The following is a 21332-nucleotide window of genomic DNA, read 5'->3' as shown; positions in this document are numbered from 1 at the left end:
GGAAGTTAAATACTTACCATGGAAGTAGCCCTGTAACTATTAGACGCATATGTATTCTGAGCAATTCACAAGGAACAGGTTGCATCAAATTAAATATATGCAGACTCCTACTGTTCTACTTGTCATACTAACCTTCCTAACTCCATTAAGTGCATAGAGAAGATCATAAACCAGGAAAAAAAAAAAAAAAAAAACAGGGAAAAAAAGAAGCTATTCACTTATCTTGTCAATACTTGCATGTTTTCTCTACATTTTTCATAATTAATAAATTAGGAATCCAGGTAAGGGTAGCATTCAATTAAAGATTAAAGCCCTTACAAACCACATATTGGATCAAATACCATTTAACATTCTTCACCTGGATGATAGAACAAACTGCTACCTCAGCAAGTATGCAGATGACAACACTGGTAGTAGTGATTGATAAAACAGAGGGTTTTATTGACATTCACAGGAACCTCAGGTTTGCTGATGATACTAAATGGGCAGGTGCTGTTGAATCCTGGGAGGGATGAGAAGATTTGCAGAGGGATCTAGATACATTGGAGCACTGGGCAATCAGCAACAACATGAAGTTCAACAAGGATAAATGCTGGGTGCTGCACCTGGAACAGAGTGACAATGGATACAAGCACTGATTGGGAAACAAGTGGCTGGAGAGCAGCTCAGGAGAAAGGAATCTGGGGTTGTCAGTTGACAGCAGGCTCAGCACAAACCAGCAGTATGCCCTGACAGCCAAGAGGGCAAATGATATTTTGGGATGTATATGTATTAAAAGCAACATAGCCAGCCATCACCAAAAGAGGTGATTCTCCTGCTATACGTGTATTTAGCACTGGTGAGGCCTCCCCTTAAATCTTGTGTGCAGTTCAGGGTTCCACAATATAAAAAGGATATTAAGGTCATTGAAACCATCCAGAGGAGGACAGCAAAGCTGGTAAAAGGGTGGGAAGGTATGTCCTATGAACAGAGGCTGAGGAAACTTGGGTTGTGTAGTCTGGAGAAAAGGAAGTTGAGAGGCAGCTTCATTGTTCTCTGCAACTTGCTGAGCAGAAGTAGAGAGGGAGGTGCCAGTCTTTTCTCCCTGGTAAGTAATGACAGGACACATGGGAACAGCACAAAGCTGCACCAGGGGAGGTTCAAACTGTGCACTAGGAAAAATGGCTTTACCGTGAGGGTGGTCAAACACTGGAACAGGCTTCCCAGAGAGATGGCTGATGCCCCATGTTTGTCAGTACTCAAGTATCACTTGGACAGTGCCTTCATGTGCTCTAACTTTTGGTTAGCCCTGAAGAGGTCAAGCAGTTGGAGTAGATGATCTCTGAATCACAGAACTGAAGGGCTTGGAAGGGACCTCAAGAGATCATCGGGTCCTGCCAAAGCAGGTTCCCTAGAGCAAATTGCACAGGTAGGCATCCAGACAGGCCTTGAATATCTCCAGAGATGGAGACTCCATAACCTCCCTGGGCAGCCTGTTTCAGCACTCCGTCACCCTCACCGTGAAGAGGTTCATTCCGATGTTGGTGCAGAACTTCCTGTGCTCCATTTTGTGGGCATTACACCTTGTCCTGTCCCCGTAAACCACTGAAAAGAGGTTAGCCATATCCTTTTTTCTCTCACACTTCAGGTGTATAAACACATTTAAAACATTGGTATAAACATTGATAAGATCCCCTCTCAGTCTTTTCTCCAGGCTGAACAGACCCAGGTCTCTCAGCCTTTCCTCATAGGGAAGATGCTCCAGGCCCTGTATCATCTATGTGGCCCTCTGCTGGGCTCTTTCCAGAAGATTCTTGTCTTTTTTTGTACTGGAGAACCCAGAACTGGACACAGTACTCCAGGTGAGGCCTGACCATGGCAGATTAGAGGGGGAGGATCACCTCCCTTGACCTGCTGGCCACACTCCTTTTAATGCATGCTAGGATCCCATCGGCCTTCTTGGCCATCAAGGTACACTGCTGGCTCATAGCCAACCTGCTGTCTACAAGGACCCTCAAGTCCTTCTCCACAGAGCTCCTCTCCAGCAGGTCATCCCCCAGCCTGTACTGATATATGTGGTTAAAAGGGGTTGAAGGTCGCTTCCAAATGAACTACTCTATTTGAACAGTTCAAATGGAAATGCTAGGTCCCACACCTGGTATAACCCCAGGTACTGATACAAGCTGAATGTCAAACAGTTGGAAAGCAGTTTTGCGTAACAAAACTTGCCAGTTCCAGTAGTTGCCAAACTGTCCATGAGTCAGCAACGTGTCCCTGTCACACAGAAGGCCAACAGCTTCCTGGACTGCATTAAAAGTGTGGCTAGCAGGTCAAGGGAGATGATCTTAGACCTGGTGAGGCCACACCTGGAGTCCTATGTTCAGTTCTGGGCTCCCCAGTACAAGAAAGGTATGGAGCTACTGGAGAGGTCACAAGGATGAAGGGACTGGAGTATCTCACGAGGAAAGGCTGAGAGAGTTGGAACTGTTCAACCTACAAAGATAAGGCTCAGGGGGATCTTAGCAGTGTCTGTAAATAACTGAAGGGAAAATACAAACAAGTTGGACCAATGCTCTTCTCAGTGGTATCCAGCAATAGGCAGGACAAGAGGCAATAGGCACAAATCCAAATACCATTGGATTGGTAATGGAAATTCCATTTAAACATGATAAACAACTAATTGTTTTTTCTACCTGAGCTTTATTTTTATAAGCCATTAAACTTTTTTTTGCTTGTATTCTTTTGAATCAGCAGATCTTTAAACAGCACTGCTTTTTGGTTTATGCATGTTTTGTTATGCCATGCAGAAGTCTAAGAAGTCTTTATAAAGGCAAGAAGAATTTGCACTTTGAAGGCAATGTGAGTAAATTCACAGGAAAAGAAAATTCTTCCTCATGGGACACTAAAGATGATGATTTTCTCTCCTCTACACTACCTTCAAACCATGCAAAGACCACCTGAAACCAACCAGCTCTGCAGAGTTGACTCCATTTACTTTAATAGCATCATTTTACCATTACCATTATATCTCAAATTTTGTAGAGCTCTAGAAGAAAACTAATGTCAAACAAAGGACAGGGAGGATCCCAAGATTGAGAAGTGGCTTTGACAACGCATAAACATTTTCCACCTTTCTATGCAGTCTGTACTATATGTTTAAAATTAGAATATTTTTGTCATGATCTCACTCCTCCTAGTTTGAACATCAATAGCAAGTTTTCTAATCTAATTGCAAACACTATTAGAGAAAATCATAATTTCAGACTCTAGAGGAAAAAAAAAAGAAAAAAAAACATTAGATAACAGAGCAAAAAATCTGCAGAGGCAAAACCTTTCTTCAAATGGTGCTGCACAATAGCAGGACCATGCCAATGACAAAGAATGCACATGGTAACTGGACGACTAAGATTCCCATCTGTGTCCTCTGTAAATCTTCCCTGAAATGCCCTTTCCCACTGAAAGGACAAGTAGCAGTAGCAAGATAAGAGCATCGGGAATAGGTGTTATAAAACAAGTACTTGACAAACCACAGTTAATAAAAAAAATCCATTATGAAGAAAGCTAAAATATTAAGGTGTGATTAACAGCCAGTAAGGTAACACATAGTAACATGACAACAGCTGTAGCTAAATTATTGCACTTTCACTGGGAGTATTTAATGGCAGCAAAGTAACATTTTTCAATAAAAGTATATTTTTAGCTTTTGTCAAGCACCAAAAAGTCAGGTGTACATTTATGTGGCATATTCCTGCATACCACCACCATTTTCTCAGCATAGTAAGATGAATTTTCATAAATCCTTCTGAAGTTTGCCCAATATCTGGATCAGAAAGTTATACATACATACATATATATACACAACATACTCTAGGAATCTCCTGTATTGCTTACAGCCTGCTGTGTAGTTTTCCCAGCAGACATCCAGATGGTTGAAGTCAATCACCAGGATGAGAGGGTACAACCATGACACTTGTAATTGAAGCAAGAATGCCTCATCCACAGGCTACCCTTAATCAGGTGGCCTGCAGTAGACCTCAACCACGTTGTCCTTATTTTTTCCTCAAAGCAAAATTGGTATTATCCAGCCCAGTTTTTTGTTTTTGTTTGTTTGTTGTTTTTTGTTTGTTTGTTTCTTTCACTGTCCTTCCAATCCATTAACGGTCTTCTTTGCGAAGCTGTGGATGCGCCATCCCTGGAATTGTTTAAGGTGAGGTTGAATGGTGTCCTGGGCAATCTGATCTAGTGGGTTGCATCCCTGTCAATGGCCTGAAGACCACCTAGTTGGAACTAGGTCATCTTTACGGTCCCTTCCAAACCAAGTCATTCTGTGGTTCTATGATAAGTGTGCAGGCTGTTATTGTCTCTCTGCTTAGTTTTATGAATTTGCAGTACATCATAGCCAAAAATACAAGCAAGACAACTGACAGAAGAGTGATTAAGATACATGTTGTGCAACAATGTGTTTGACAGTTGTTGAAGTTAAAATACAATGTGTGGGTGAATAAAAGGTAAAATAAAATCAGAAAGTGGGTTGAAACAGCTTGCTATTTAAGAAACAATGACATGCCTAGAACATGAGTGTGTTGCAAGAGATACAGTAAAAGACAGTCATTCTTACAAGAGAAAGAACAGTGCTTGGTTGGTATTCTTGCAGAGATAATCACAAACTTCTGAAGTTAATGGAGAGAATGGTTAGAGAGATGGGTTCAATACTTAACTAAAAAAGGCCAGAGGTCACTAAAACAATAGTGACAACAACAGAAAGTGTCTGTTGGCATGTTGAAGAAAAGGTTACAGCACCAAGCAGAGCAGAAACTGTAAATGAGCAGGCAACAAGAACACAGTATGAACAGAGGGACGCTTTAGGAGGCATCTCCAAAAGATATTCCAAACCCTCCGGATAGCATTTACAGACCATTTACTTCTGTCTTATAGTGGTCAGTTCCCTGACAAACAGGGAGCGATAAAAAACTACTGCACTAAACCTGTAAATTAAACAAGGACATTACATGACACAGGACAACATTTCAGGAAAGTAAGTGCAAAGATTATGAAAGAATAAAGAAAAGAATTTATATAGATACAGTATGTTCAGATAGATACATAACAAGATCACTTGTAAAATGAAGGCAGTAGAATTAGTTAAGAAAAATTAGAAGTAAAAAAATGGAAGGGCCTTATGACATGTCACAACAAAAGGGATACAAACTAAAGGGATATTGCAACAAGGAAATATATGGGGAAAGAACTACACAAAGCTCTAAAGAAAACTTAAATTTTTTTAAAAAAATCAATAACAATCCCGTATTTAAGAGTAGGAACAAGCCATCAGATGATCTACTGTATTGGCAAACCAGCCTTCAAGAGCTGTGAGACTCAAGCATGTCCAATACTATAGGAGAGTTGTTCATCATATTTTGCTAAATGTATCTTCAGGCATGACTGATATTAGCAAGATGGCATGCAGAAAATATTGTTAGTGTGGATGGCATATTCAACCATTTTAGATAAAGCAGTACCATCAATCAGATAGATTATGTATTGCAACATCTGAAGAATACTTCTTTCATTCATTAGCAGTAATTATGTTTCTTAAATACATCTTCTCATCTTTTCTCAAGAAGGTACGTGCTACATCATATCTCAGTCTGTTTATACAATACAGTATCTATAAGGTTAATCCTGTACTTTCACAGAGCTAAAAATAATCAACTTGAACTGGAGTTACAACTTGTGTTCAGGCACAAGAAAAATCTTAAAAATTAACTGTACTCAAGTGCTGAATTATCAGCAAATCTTGTCTAGTTATTGGTTTGCTTGTGCAGTTGTACAAAACAGCTGAAAGATATCCCTTTGTCAACCCAAACGGATATTAAAGGTTCCATTTTTTTTCCCCTGCAGTTGTCCTTTTTTCTTTAAGGAAACAAGGATATTGTTATGACAGCATTAAGGCAGCCAAAAATAAACCTATGACACACACATACAATATTCTTAATTCTAGACATCTAACATCATCGAACAGATATTAGCAAACACCAGATAATTATTTTTAAAGGTCTCTGGTAAATTGTTACTGTAAAATGGTACTGGTTTTCTTTCAGAATAACTCTTACTAAAGTTTAATCATCATCTTGGCTGTGCTGTGACATGCCTCTGGACCAAACATCTTTTCCTAGTCCATGCACCTCAGGCTATATAATTTTAAATCATGAGAGATGAGGGAAGTTTTAGAACTCAGAGGTCATGGGTTTGTAATGACATTTGCACTACTCTGCATTCAAATGAAGGACTAAATTCCAGAGGGCCATTTGTGAGCCAGATCAAAGAGTACCTCGTGGAATATCACAAGCCACAGAGATGTCTCACAGGTTGAGACTGTTTTACCTCACTCATTTACTTTTTCCAATAAGATACATTGATAGTCAGCTGCTACCCAGATGCAAAGTTTTTCAGACAAATGTGATAATACTGAATTTTTTTATTGCAGACCATGACTGAAGTTCTGTTGTCTTTGTTCATTAATTGAGTGTTGGGCAATGTTGGAAGAAATATCAAAACTTCACCTCTTGGCAAGTGATCAGCTCAAAGATACTTTCATTATAGTCTTTCAGATTCTAAACTCATTTTGGTATCAGTGGCAGCATGCTGCATAAGCTGTAGTTGTAAGTAGAGGCAATATAACACAGATGTCGGCAGTTTCAGAGTTAATCAAGCTTGCTTTTTACCAAGTAGTGTTATTTATACTGTTATTTAGCAAGAAATTTTAAGAAAACATGTACATAATTTTCCTGCTTAGGGAAATGATTTCATTTAATATTATTTTGTTAGGTTTGGGGTAACGCTTTATTATATTCATAGAGTTAAAGTATTGTTGTCCTCTGTCTCTCTACCTGTTAGCAGAGACCCTAGAAACCTTCTGTGACTACAATCAGGAGTCAAGAATGTATTTTTGGAGACCACTGAAGAAAGCCTGTCACTTTCAATTGAGTAGCAAATAGAAAAAGCCATACCCAATGTACCTTAATAACTTATTTTCATTCACACACTATTTTCTACTAAAATTCCATTCTTCTGTCATAGCTGTTTGAGGCAGCCTGTGCTTCCCTGCTTATCTGTTACATTACAGAAGGAAGGTTTGCTCAACAGGAATGGGGTAACAAAGGATAAATCCTTTATCTTGTGTGAAAAGAAAGGGTAATCCTGAAGAAAATGAAATGAAGTGGGACTCTGAAGATGCACAAGCAGTTCCCAACCTGATCATAGATTTCCTCTACAACTTTGTAGAAGTAATTTAATCTCAATGCCACCATTCTTAATCTCTGAAATTACAGTTCCTTTTTTCTGTTTTGTCGAAAACATGCATGACAAATGCTTGTATAGATGCAGAGATAAGCACCACAATTGCTGGTATTTAACTACAAGCGTACAAAAAAATACATTTATACATACTGGCTATACAACAACATCATGGCCCAAGAGGATGACCCCTGCTCCTTTTGTCACATCTCGGCCAAACTGAGGACTACTTTTTCGCTTCTGCAAACTTATGATCTAAAAACTTTTAATATCATTTAGCTGCAATTAATACTTAACATATTTTGTACTTGAATGTGTAAGTTTGTTGTTTTTTTGTTGATTGTTTTTTTTTTGTTTGTTTTGCTGTTGTACAAACCAATTAAAATATGTAATTGTTGACAATGTAGAAGAATTTGTGTATCATCTAAGAAAGAACACATTATCCAATAGCAGGAAAGTTAAACCATCTTAGATAAGAGGAGAAACTGGGAAAAGTGTTTGAAGACTGTATATTAAGTTTTGATGACACAGCATTTATTGGGTACTAATAAATCCAACCACTTCAGATTACAGATATAAGGTATATTGCTACTGTATTGAGAAGCCAACCTCACATGAGAAGAGACTGGAGGGGAAATAAAAGGAGCATGGAACTAGAACAGCACAGCAAAACTCAAGCCAAGATGCAATACATCCAGTGGTGTCTTGCAGGAAGATCCATTTTTGAGACTGAAGACAATAAAACCTTCATAAAATAAGCAAACACCTGAAGATTCTGAATGTCCACAGAAAGAGCCAGTGTGCCAGGTTAAGACTCAAAAAACAAGTATTAAGACTGGGAGAAAAAATTAACACAATAAATTGAACAGAGATCTCTGTGGGAAAGAGACAATCACTATTATCTGTGCTCCCCACCTCAGGTGTTTAAAGCAACAACTGAGGAACACTCCAGTCTGATGCATACAACAAGCTTTGTCCTAATAAATTCACAGTTCAAGGTTCACACTGACATGAACTAATGAACTAATTCATCCTGAGGATTTTCATCTGTAGAAGGAAGGAAAAGTGAAAAAAACACCACAGTCTAACTTAAAATACTGACCACATCAATCATTACATGTAAGTGAAAAAGTCTGTACTTCTGAACCTGGGAGTAAGCCCCAGCTCTGATGTAGACTTGGCTGGATCCAACTCAGTGCTGTGACAAGACTACAACACAGCATTACTTTTCTCTCCATACCAAATCCTTGTTTCCTTGAGGAAGAAGCCAAGGCATGTGAGAGGGAAAAAAGCAGCTATATATTCCAACAAGTAGATTGGCCTAGGCAACCAGGGGACTGCAGTTACACATCTGCCCCAAATAAGATATAAGCTGCACTTACCTACAAGTGTCAATGCTAATAACAGGAAGACAAACACTTTAGTTAGTTCACACATTTCATATCTCTAGCAGCTAACCAACCCAGACAATAAAAAAATCTTACTGCATTTTATCTTTTCCTAGTTTTTACTCCATTGATGTTTTAGACCAGTGAAGGAACCTGAATTATCCTTTACTGAATGCTGCTTTAAGTGTTTAAGCTAGCCAGAAATAAATAAATAAATAAATAAATAAATATGCTGTACCATAGCCTTCCAATATTTTATTAAATGTAAGTATTTTTAAGCATTCATATTAAGATAGGAAAATTAGCATTTATTGAAACTTAAATGACCCAGTTAGGGTCATTGTAACTGTTTTCTTTTATCAGGCACATCAGTAAAATGCAAAAACTGATATTACCTTAAAGCAATCTAATCTCACAAGTGCCAATCAAGTCCTTTTTCTTTAACCTACTGCTTTATATAATCTTTGTACTGTTTACAGTTTGAAGTTTTTGTCATCTCTTTTTTTTTGTTGTTTGTTTCAGTTTACTGATAACATGTTACTTTTAAAGACACAGGAAAACCTGCTGCTTACATCACTGTGAAGGTTGTTACTCTCTACTCATGTAGAGACTACAATCGAAACTTTTTCCAAATTAATCTCGTCATACCTCTTCTTTCTTCTCTGAAGTCCCATACAGATGGATAAAATGCTAACCATCATCTCATCCTTAGCTGAGAAGTTATTTCATAATTGCAACTTGGGTACTTTGAACCACATTTCTGTCAGAAGATGAGGTACATTTAACTTAAGGGACACTTAAGAAGGTTTAGAAATTTAAACACCTGTGTAAATTTATCTCAATTGATATACGATATGCAGGAGTCACTTTTTTAAAAGTAAACCTTGAAGTGCATATCCCCATGAGATAAACAATCTTTTCAAAGCACCATTAACACAGTTACACTGAATTATCCACTCCATACTGGGGTATGCACAAAGGGGTATGGTCTACAGACATGAATAATTAAATCACAGAAGTAAAGATTTTTCCCTAAGATAATGCACTACTGTACCACTATTTTTATTTTTTTTGGTAGGAAAATATATACACACAGGAACTATTTATCTACATGTATGGATGAGTGTATAGTAAGTTGTTAGAAGTGAAGTATAATCACCTACATAAGCATTATAGCCTTTTAAGGGGAAAAGAGTTCCCAATTTAATTTTCATTCTCACCTCTTTGATGAGCCCTGCTCTGTCTTTCCAAGTTTCTCCCTACCTACTGATCCTCCTCTCTACTAAAGATACATTATCCACTCACCTGACTTTCTTCTCACCATAATTTCTTCTGTTTCTGACATTCTTCTCCAGTAAAGCCGCCAGCTTTACTTCCAACTCAAGTCTCCATGGAAAAAATTAAAATTAAAAAACTCAACTGAGGTTGTGGGGATAGTAAAGGAGTATAAAACAGAATGAAAGTGGCTGAGGAGTGGAAAGTTCTCTAATTATATTAACTGCTTGGAGCACAGCTGGGGGAGATGTCAGCTGCCAGGGGAAGGCAATGCAAACGAAAAAGCTGGAGGAGCTGTACTAAAATAACAGAATCTGGACAGTTCTTCTCAGCTGTAATGAGGCTACTGAGATAACCAAATAAAAGGGCTTACAAGCTTGAAGCTCATAACACTGATGAAAGATCTAATGCAATGTTTGAATAGTTATTACCTGAAGAAAGAAGCAGACAAGCTTTATAAGTAGAATTGTAAGGTGTTCAGTGTAACAGTATTACTTTTTAAAATAGAAAGAGTAAACAGATTAACTGATAATATTATGATACGTACATGTATATGTATAATATATATTATAATAATATGATAATATTAGCTGATAATATTTCAAGAGAACTCTAAAGGCTAAAAGGAAAAATCTCAGTTGCTGTTTAATATAAAATTGGGAGCATCTCTGCAAAATATTGTGTTGAATTCCTGCATAATGTAATTATATATATGGCACAGACACCTATAGCATCCCTAAACACTGAAATACAGCAGTGTTGAAATGATAATTATTCACAGAAGCTTTTCAAAAAGACTTGAACCTCATCTTAATTTCTTAAATAAATGGATAAGTGTTTTTCAAATGCTTATCAGCAGCTTTGATATATCCATTTTAGATGAATAAAACTTAATTGAATGTTTTCAGAAGTCCTCACTGAAGTTCAAAGGTTGGAGATTCCTGTCACAAGTTTCTTCAAGCTAAAGCAGCTGAACATTTTATACCTATTAAATAAGGTGTGTTTTTGGTTTTTTTTTTTCATTTTTCTTTTTCTGTATTGCTACTCTCCTTTATTACTGCAACAATTTGCCCTTGTTTTTCTCTCATTTTTCCACCATTGTTTTATTTTCTGTTCCTTTCCTCTCGGTTCCTCCCTCTTTTTAATTATTCATAAACCTTTAAAGGCCACGAGAAGAGACAGAGACAAATTGTCAAGCAGCAGAAAGCTGCAGCCAAAAATTGGTATTAGTCCCAACTTAATTTCCAACTCAGGACTTCTTAGTGTTTATACAGTTGCAGAATCAAATCAAGCTCATGCTTCATGTTTAAATCAAGCTGGTCCATTTCCATTTTCTAATGTGATATCTCCTTCCACCCCCACCACAAGAAGCACTCAGACAGCTGACAGTACAAATGGTTCCTCATTATAAAAGCATTACAATCAAAATCTTTGAAGCAATGAAAATGCTTATTCTCGTAATTTCCTTGCACCCAACATATTTCAGATTCATAGACTTTGGGACAGCAAGAGTACTTTAACACTGGAACAGATGTTTTGTGCATTCAAACTATTGCATAACCTGGTAACCTCAAAGTTTAGTTCTTATGGAAAAAGAAAGGTAACAAAAACGTAAGATGAGCACCTGTTTTGTGACATTCCCGGCTTACTTAGGGATCCCTTTCTTTTTCCACTAATCACTAAAAGTTTCTTATAGCATTTTGCAACCTGTTCTGTTCGTGTCTATACAATTTGTAGCAAATAAAGCCACACCAGTGGCTTTACAGCAGCAATACAGCATTTGAGGGACCCCTGACAAACAAAATAGAGTGAATTACAGGACATTCCACAATAGCGTATTTACAGAGACAGGACAATCTTGTTAAACACAAGCGTGAAGGATCAGAGAAGAGACCAAGCAATACCAGAACTGAGCACAGCAACCTTTCAATGGTGGCTTTGAGCATAAGAGTAAATATGTAACATGGAGATACAATTCATATATTTATCCTGATCTGCATGTATGAGTGGGAAGTTCTTTCAAATAAGGCTGAAGCTTATGAAACTGAAGTATGAAGCTTACACACAAATATTAGTGAACTAATTGCAAATGTATTGACAGTTCTTCAGTCCCATGCATATACTAGGATAACAAGCATTATTTATCCAAAATTAACTATTTTTCTGAGGAACGATGATCTGAAGACACTGGACAAAAGGCCCTTGCAATTCTCCTTCATGTTATCAGTCCTAAATTTAGCCTCTGAGTGCCAACATAGTCATTTCAGTAATTCAGTAAGTCACTTAAGGGTTTGGTGCTGATTATTTTAGTAGAGATCACAAATATATATATATATAATCAGTTTTAACTGCAAATTGGTAAGTTAGGGATGGCAACTTCCTAGCTACAGCAAATTAGCACAGTCCTGTGTATTTCGGAAAAATGAAGTCTGACTCTTTCCCAGCTACAGAGTTCACTCCCTGACCACTGAGAATATGTGGCACAATGCCCAGACAGCATCAAGTGCTTACTGTAATCTTAAAGAGAAAATGCCAGAAATGAATTTGCTCAGAAACAATCAGAAATATCAGAAACGTAAGCATTCTGATATTCAGAAATATGGAGCATAAAAATCTTCATTTTAAGAAGTAAGAAGGTAACTAAGTTTTTCAATATCAAAAAGCCATTTCTGAAACATACACAGGGTCCCTGATTTCATAGCAAGTTCTTTAACTTCAAGCACTTGAAAAACCTTTGGAAAGCTTGCATTTGAAATCCTGAAGGCATTAAATTAGGAGTTATTGTCAAAGTGGGACTTGGTTTGCTTACTCCTGTGTTCGGATTTCCTAGGGGAGCCATTTTTTCTTCTCATTCCCAGTGCTGCTCTTTGGAAGTTGACCGGTTATGAACCACCAGCTCTGATCCTTGCATTGTTGTTGTTTTTGGTTTTTTTTGCTGACAACACTGCTGCCTTCACCAGCTAGCAAATCCAAACTGTTTCTGCAATAGAACTAGCAGAATTTTTCTCCTTACAGATTCAATGCAGAGATTGTAGATTAGCAGGAACATATAACATATAAATCAATCTTTTGCTGGCTAGAATAAAATATTTTCTCCAATAGCCATATCAATTTCCAGAATTCAAATTATTGTATAAATCAAAAGGTTTTAAGCTTTACATCTCTAGGTGTAACCTTTACTCTAGCCTCAGTTTCTTGTTCTGTTGATGCACACTTTAGCAGGTGCATAGAAATTCAAAGGCAGCAGTGACCTGCCCTCTGTCTTTTAGGTTTTGGATCATGCTAATGCAAGAAAAACAAACTGAAAGGCCCACTGCAAGCAGAGCTCTTGAGTTTTTTTAAGATGGCTTTTGTTGTATCATGCTGAACCACATATGACCCTCAAAACTTTTTATCATCTTACTTAAATGTAGATGATCTACCTTCAGCATTACTAGAATAACATTGCCATGAGTTTTTCTTGATAATTTTTTTAGTACTCAAACTAAAAAATGTAATTTTAATAGCAAAAGTTGGAAATCAAGAACAGACATATTATTCTAGGTGATTTTTTTTTTCCTGTCTTAATTTACCAAAAGTCTTAGATAATTTATCCTCATAGCTTTTATTAGTTCCACTATGGACAGCCTTTCTAGGATACGGAAGTAGCTGTACTCAGTTCCAGCAGGATTCTAATTAAAATATGACAGAATTTACGGAAGACTGTAATAACCAGGATTATTTTTGTCTGATGATTTAAAAAGAATAATTTTCCAAGAGAAGTAATAAGAATACGTATTTCTTAGGCAGTTATTTTCATTTAGAGATCTCAAAGATCAGACTGAAATTCAGTATTAATTTTCAGCTTCCAGATGAAAGGGTATTCATTGAAGGTACAGAGTACAAGGAAAAAACGTCAAATCTCCATCTATTATGCACCTCAGAGCTCTATCCCCATGTCAAGGTTCTCTAGTTGTCTGGATTCTTATTTGATTACACGCCAAAGACTGTACTGTAGCTCCATTAAAGTACCATTAAAGTTTACTCCATTTTACAAACTCTCCACATCCTCACCTATTCTGTTATGGAGCTCTAAATCACAACACCCATCCAAGGGCTGAAAAACGTCATGTGAACAAAAGATGAACATATACCTTCATACTGCTTTGGCAGGATCAGTCCACAAAACAGCTTCTATTACACATGCTTTAAAAATATGTTTTTCTTCGGGATTAATAATTGCTTACTTTTTATCAAGAGTATTTAAGAGAAATATATATATATATATATATACTAAGATCAGCTGTGAGGACATTGATTTTTTCTTCAAATTCAGTAGCTTGTTGAAAAGAAATTTGAACTGAAACAGTTAAAAATTGCCTTTAAAAAAAAAAAAAAAAGGCACACTCACCCTGTATTGAAATGCAGGATTACTGCAGTGACCCTGCAGGTCAAGGAAACATTGCTTCATCAGGGCAGTGCCTTCAGCCTAAGGTACAGCTGCCAGGCACAGGAAAGCATGATGTGTTCCAAGCATTGTACAGGAACTACCCAACAACAGCAATATTTATACATTCTGAAATAAGATCCAATATATTGAGCCTGAAACTTATCTCTCAGCAGATATCATGAAAGAGCTTTTTTACTCTTCCTGCATTGCTTAGTGGGCTAGGTAGACATATTTTTTATGTACATGTTTTAGCCTTTCTCAGGAGTCTTATGCACTGGTCACAATTGAACCTATCAGATTCTGTAGGCAACTAGCCTGTTATAGCAAATCTGGTCATCAGTATATGTTGTCTGCATATCGCTGAAACAAGAAAAGCACACATCCAGTGCACAAGAACAGGATGTACCTGATGGTCTAGACTGGCCCTTTCCCAGGAGGTGCTGGGACATGAAACTCTATTTTGGCATGTGGAGCCCGACCATGCCACCTCCTGGTTACAGATGGCTATTATTCCACACATTATGCAGGTATTAAATGCTTGGGAAGTCAACAGTTCATTTTCTATTCAGCTATATAATTAGCTATTCCTCCTTCTCTTGGTACCAGCTGCTTATATCAATTTCTGAATTTCTTCAGCTTAAAAATATCTATTTTGATGCACAAAGGAAGAGAAATGGACAATTGTGGTAAGTGTTCCCCAAATTAATACACCAAGGAGAGCTAGAGAATGAAATAAATTTACTAAAGGAATTCCCATAACAAATAAAACCTCTCTTCTCCTTCCAAGTAAAACATTCATGCTGCCAAAAAACAGTGCATTCTGGAGTGTTGCTGAGGCTATGGCTATCCAGATAAGCCTCAGTCTCAGAAAATGCTTTTGACCTTCTCTTAAACAGTTGGTACTAAATTCTACTTCCCACACTGAATCACACCTTAAGCGGCTCCACTGATTCAAATAGCACCATGTAAAGAGTGAAGCACTACTTTTCACATAAGGGTATCAGAATCTAGCTTTCATTTATTGCATTGATATAGTTCCTTCTTTGTAATGAAATTTACTGTGTTTCAAAGGATGTGCTTTCTAAGATCACAGATCAAATGGTCCTAAACACTGCTTCAGATCTCTGCAAGGTAGAGGGTTGTTTTTTTTTTTTTTTGTAATATGTTCCCCTCATCCCCACCCCCAAGAAGCCTAGCTTTTGTGACTAACAGTGTAGGGTCAACATAAACTCACAAAGGTTGCTTTAATTTACTCAGTCTAATATTTTATGCTATGTTGTTTTTGCTAAAACCAGTTATCCCCTGGGACTTATCTACATTGCATTCTGCAAGACCAGACCATTTCCTTAAGATTATGAACACGCACCATGCTGTCATACCACAGTAAAACAACAATTTTCCTTTTAAAAAAACAAAGACTGAAACATACATTCATTTCAAAAGTCAGCACTAGTGACAGAATATCCTTTTTCATTATTCCATATATATGAAGTGCATCAATTAATACATCGTATTTATGTAAGGACTGCCAGCTAGCCCACAAATGGCAACAGAAAGATTCCTATTAACTTCAATAAGTTTTGAATTGACTCTGATACCTAGCACATAGCTGCTTTACTGAAATAAGTACCTTGTATTCATCTAGAGTTCGCACTGTTATCCCCTTTTACTGAATAAGATCCAAATAATAGCTCTGGAAATCTATTTTTTAATGAAACTGATTTCTGAAATACAGGCTCTAAACATCAGCACATTTCCTGAGTCAACTTTCCAGTCATTCACATTGCATTTTGTGGGACAGCAAAGTAAACAATGATTAATATAAAGTGTTCTGTGAACACAGATTTCTTCTCATCAGATATAAGCATCAGGAAAAAAAGCAACACAATAAGCAGAAAACTGATGGCTCACAAATTAATATTAATCTATGTATTTACATTAACATTTGATATTAATCTTATTTTACTTCAAAGACTTGAATAGACAGTAAGCTAATAAAATCCGTAAGTATCTTTTCACAAGTAGTTTGTTGCAGCAAACTAAAAAAGTATCAGAGGCCTGACTTTCGCAGGTGACAGGTTTGACCAAGAGCCTTTCACATCTTAGGCTAAGGATACAACCTTAATTTTCTACATCACCAAGATAAATAACTCTCATGTGACCTTAAAACTTCCCCAAGGTTTTTAATAGAAACATACGATTATGAACGAAATCTGCATTCGCATATGAAAAGCAAATTAATCTCCAAAAGTCCCCAAAATAAAAGAAGTTCAACGTACATAAAAATATCAGTTGAAATCCTGAACATAAGACATTACATCAGCAGTTTTCAGGCTAGCTAGAACAATTGTTGCAGCCTTGTTGTATGAAAGACATTACTAATGCTCACTGGGTGTAAATGTTAAGTAATTATACATCTTTTAAATAATCATGCCCTGTCCTACAAGGAGCTTTATGAAGCTGAGCTATATGAATCTAACTGACGTGACTGGAGGTTTAACAAACTCATGCTATGCCACATGGAATAATCTAGGGACTTAACTCAAGTTTAGAGCTAAAGGCCTGGCTCTCATTGCCTTCAGAATGCCAACTGACAATTTGAGGTCAATTGTACTGTCATTACATAGAGAGAAATTAGCTACCTCATTACCCGAGTAATGCTGATATTTCCAGGGGGAGAGATGATCTTTCTTTAGTTAGCTCTTTCCAATAGGTCTTTCTCCTATGTGTTTGTAGAAGAAAACAAAGATATGGCTTTAATAATATACAGTACGAGATTTCCAAAGTCACATTTACAAATATAAAGTTGGCTTGTCCCAGGCAACATATAAGCAGTTAACTGACACTTTTTATTAAAAGTGATTTACATATACGCAAAAACAGTGTATGTCAGTCACTTGTTAGGGACTGCAGTGGGATGTAGCACCAGAACAGCTCTGAAATATGGCTGGATCTTGAGATTGTGCTGTGACAAACACAACTCACGCACAAAAGGTACTGCTCAAAGATGCTATCCTCACTTTGACATTTTTCATCTGACCAAGTATTTATCCTGATCTAGCATGTGTGGACAGATTCCATCAGTAGAAGCAGTATGATCTTACTTAAGAAAAAAAAAAAAAAAAAGCAGTTTACAATAAAATCGTTTAAAACTATCCACAAAACAGTGTGATTCTTTCATCTATCTCTTCCAGGCACAAACATGAAACAATCTGCTACACAGAATATTACAACTAAAATAGAAAAACCCTCTCCAAAGAGCAAAGATTTGCCTATCCTTCAGGTTTTGGTAACCAGTTACGATTAGAAGAGGTCTTTTGGTTCTATTGCTGACTGGATCATAGTATAAGTATAAATGCTCAATGCGTTTTGCAAAAAGTTGTTTTTTTTTTTTTTTTTTAAACTAATGCACACAGAGGCAAAAGATCACCATCCATCCACATCACACACATCCTTCTAATAGGAAATATAAATGGCTTTTCAATTTCTAATTATGAAATGATCATAGTATACTAGGAGCTATTCCTACACAAAACAGGTAATGACTGGGGGGGGGGGGGGTGGGATGCGGGGGTGCAGTGAGGGATAACATCTTCTGGCTCAGGTATTCATTTGGTCATTAAGAGTCTGGGTTCATTTTCAGAATTCACCTGTGATTTTTAGAGAAGTTGTGTTTTACGATTCACACTTTATACATAAGTAGCACTAATACCTCTTTTCTCACCTTTGTTTGTTGTCTGATAAGCATGTGCATTCCCTGCCTCAGGAAGCATCCCTGTTCTGTGGGTTTCACCATACATTCCAAAAGGCAGTTTCTAGCCTAATAGGGACTAATGTAAATTACTTCTACACATCATCTTTCAGTGGTGAGGGTTAAATATCTACTGATTCAAATAGGCATCTGACACTGGTCAACCTGCAGAACACAGACACACAGACCTAGATTTCAAAAACCGTAAAAAATTTGTTTTTAAAATAAGCATAATGAAGCAAAGAATTATTGTGGAGAAAAAGTGAGGTTTTATCTTTACAAATAAATCTAGTGTCATAATTGAAGCCATGTTTCTGTAATGTCTACTTGCCCTTTTGTGTTTTCACATAGCAGCACGAATCCTCTCAACTCCAGGTTCTAGCTGCTGACATGAAAAATCACAGCACTTCAAGCCAGAGTGAAAGCTTGAGGCTCTCAGCTCTGAAGCCAAAACCTTCAAAGCTACACTTACACATTTTATACAAAATCTACTGGCAATCATGACAGTTTAGTACACCACAAAAGCAACACCTAGTTGCAATTGTGATGTAACTGCTCACGTAGTATTTTTTAAAGAATAGAAGCCCAGAAGCATCATTTCATTGCTAACACATCATTGAAATACAGTATTACAGAGATCCTTGCACCTAGTTTCTGGCATCAGAAAAATTCTGCTTTTTCCATGCATTTTCTTTCTATTTATACCCAGCAGCATCCAGTGCATTCATTCGTTTCCTTAACTAGTTATACTCTTACTTTAGTGAAACTGTTTCAATAGGTATCATATGTTAGACTCTAAAATGAATCTCTAGAAAGCTTGACAGATGGTGTTTTGAAGGATAATGCCAGGTATCTGGTGTGAATCTGACATTAGCATTCCCTACAGCTTCCACAGACAGCTCACCTTCATCTTTTAAAAATCCACATATACCTAGTCCTCGTTATCTTAAGAGGAAAACAGAAGATTAATCTTTTATTCAGTCTCACATTTGCTCAAAATACAATTTCTGCATGGATCTGACTCCTAGAAATACTCATTTTGGTCTTGTTTATTTTAAAAACTTTACTTTGCACACTTTCAATGATGTCCTTCATGCATTTTCTATCTTTTGCATGCATACACTCAGCAGATACCTCCCCCCTCTGGGAAAAGACTAAACTGCAAGGTGCAAAAACTACACCCCTGTAGGAAATACAGACTTTTATGTTTCTTGTAGTTTTATTAGAAAAACAACCATAAAAAGTAATACATCTGTCGCTTCAGCAGCAAGATAGTTATTAAAAAGGTTCACAGAACATGTATTTGTTCACCCTGAATTTCTGAGCTATCAAACAGGAGCACTCCAATAAAACCTGGACATTCAGTACATTCATTCACAATCAATAGAACAGGTATTTAAGGAAGACAATTCACAGACTGCTGACACAGGGAAGGACATTTACTGCCAGCATAATAAGTTTTAAATAGTTTGATTGTACCTAAAACGTAACAGAACTTTGGAAGTCATTCACTTCTCCTGACTGAGGTGATTTGAATTTGTGACTCCCTCAAGGGCCTATCCGTAGGTTTCTTGCCTTGATCTCATCTAAAGGCTCAATAGCTTGTCTTGCTTTATGTATCGTCCTTTGTCACTTCTTTTCCAGATTTAACAGGGATTTTTTAAATGACTACTAGGGGCCTCAGAAGAAACAGAGAAGTGTGAGGGGAACTCACTGGGTTACACTTCTGTGGAAGTTGAGGCACTGTACTACAAGGCCTACATTCAATAACTACACCGAGCAGTTGTCTAAAAACCCACGAAATTGCAAACTTTCTAAATATTCCCTGAACCAGTTCGACCAAAGTGAGGTGGGCAGGATTAACTAGAGCGCAGAGCCAAACGGTACAAGCAGCATATCCCAGATCACAACATGAATCCAAACGAAGATCATCACGTCCTGGGCAAAACTGTGCCGCGAAGCTGATGAGCCACATGCCACCAGCGCTCATCGCAGTGCCCTATGAGAGGCTCAATAGCGCCAGCAGCACCACAGCCTCGTTCCTCGAACCCGGGGAACAAGCCGCGATGAGCTCCCAGAGAAAGAGGAGCCCTAAAACGCAATCGGGAGCCCCGCAAGCCCTGCCTGCCCAGCCCCACCAGGGAAACCGCCGGTCGCCGCTCCCACCAGGGAGGCTCCGCGGGAACCCCCCGGGGATGGGATGGGATTGGGAGGGAACGGGATGGGATGGGATGGGATAGGGGGCGTTGGGCCGCGTCGGGCGGCAGCGGAGCCTTACCGTCGGCAAGCAGGCGCATGGCGTGAACAAAGGAGGGATCCAGGCTGTCCTTCTCTGCCATCAGCTCGGGCAGGTACTTCTCCTGCTCCATCTCCTCGGGGCCGCGCCGGCTGGCCAAGCCGGGGGCGGGCTGCGCGGCCGCCGGCTGGCTCCGCGCCTCTGGCCGCTGCCTCCTCCTCCTCCTGCTCTTCTTCTTCTTCTCCCTCCTCCTCCTCGCCCGCCTCGCTCGGCGCCCCGCAGGTGCGTAGCGCGGCGCAGCCCCAGCCGCCCCCTCCCGCGGCGGGGCGCTGCCCTCGCCCCCCCCCGGCGCCGCCTCCCCCCCTCACTGCGCGGGGGGCGGGGGCCGTACGCTTGCCGGGCTCCGTGCGCCTCGCACTGCTCGTTCCCACCCGGCCCCCCCCCCCCCTTCCTCTTCGTCCTCCTCCTCCTCCTCCCCGCCCGCCAGTGAGCAACCCGCTCCCCCCGGCCGCCTTAACTAGGGAGGCGGGGCGAGGGGGACCCCCCGCCCCGCGGCGCTGCAATTGGTGGGGGACGCCTCGGAGGGGCGGGACCCCGCGGGGCAGATCGGCGTCGCTATTAGCTGGCGCCGGGGGTGGGAGGAGAGCCGGGGAGGAGGGCGCGGGGCTGGGGGTGCGGGTGTGTGCGCGTGTGTGTTTGTGTGTATGGATGGGTGTGTGTATTTGTGTGTGTGTGTATATGTGTGTGTGTGTGTGTGTGTTCGTGTGTGTGTTCGAGTGGCCGTGCGTGGCCGTGGGAGCCTGCGGGAGCATGTGGGGTATGGGTGTGTGCATGCGTGTGCCACTGAGTGTGCCTGTGTCTTGGCCGCGCCGCTGTGTCCGTGGCCCTGCTTCCCGGGGGTGCCCGCGGGGGGCACGAGCACGTGTGCTGCGGTGGAGGTGCGAGTGCGTGCGCGGGTATCTTGTGTCTGTGCGGGAG

At 39.2% G+C, this 21332-nt stretch overlaps 1 protein-coding gene across 5 annotated transcripts in view; it reads right to left on the bottom strand.

Annotated features, from left to right (window-relative positions):
• The window catches only part of KHDRBS2 (KH RNA binding domain containing, signal transduction associated 2), a 378797-nt gene extending 358009 nt beyond the window's left edge, over positions 1–20788 (bottom strand). For 2 of the 5 annotated variants that reach the window (XM_021269153.4, XM_021269154.4), the window contains exon 1: positions 20397–20788. In XM_021269153.4, coding sequence (XP_021124828.1) covers positions 20397–20487 — 91 coding nt within the window. In that variant the 5' untranslated portion in view covers positions 20488–20788. Of the gene's footprint in view, positions 1–9968; positions 10119–20396 lie in introns of those variants that run through there. The other 3 variants (XM_027455064.3, XM_072036317.1, XM_072036318.1) reach the window with 3 other exon arrangements.
• Between the last annotated feature and the right edge of the window lie 544 nt (positions 20789–21332).

Source organism: Anas platyrhynchos, chromosome 3 (genome assembly GCF_047663525.1).
Source record: "Anas platyrhynchos isolate ZD024472 breed Pekin duck chromosome 3, IASCAAS_PekinDuck_T2T, whole genome shotgun sequence".
In the NCBI taxonomy this organism is placed as follows: domain Eukaryota; kingdom Metazoa; phylum Chordata; class Aves; order Anseriformes; family Anatidae; genus Anas; species Anas platyrhynchos.
This window is presented reverse-complemented; position numbering and strand designations above follow the sequence as displayed.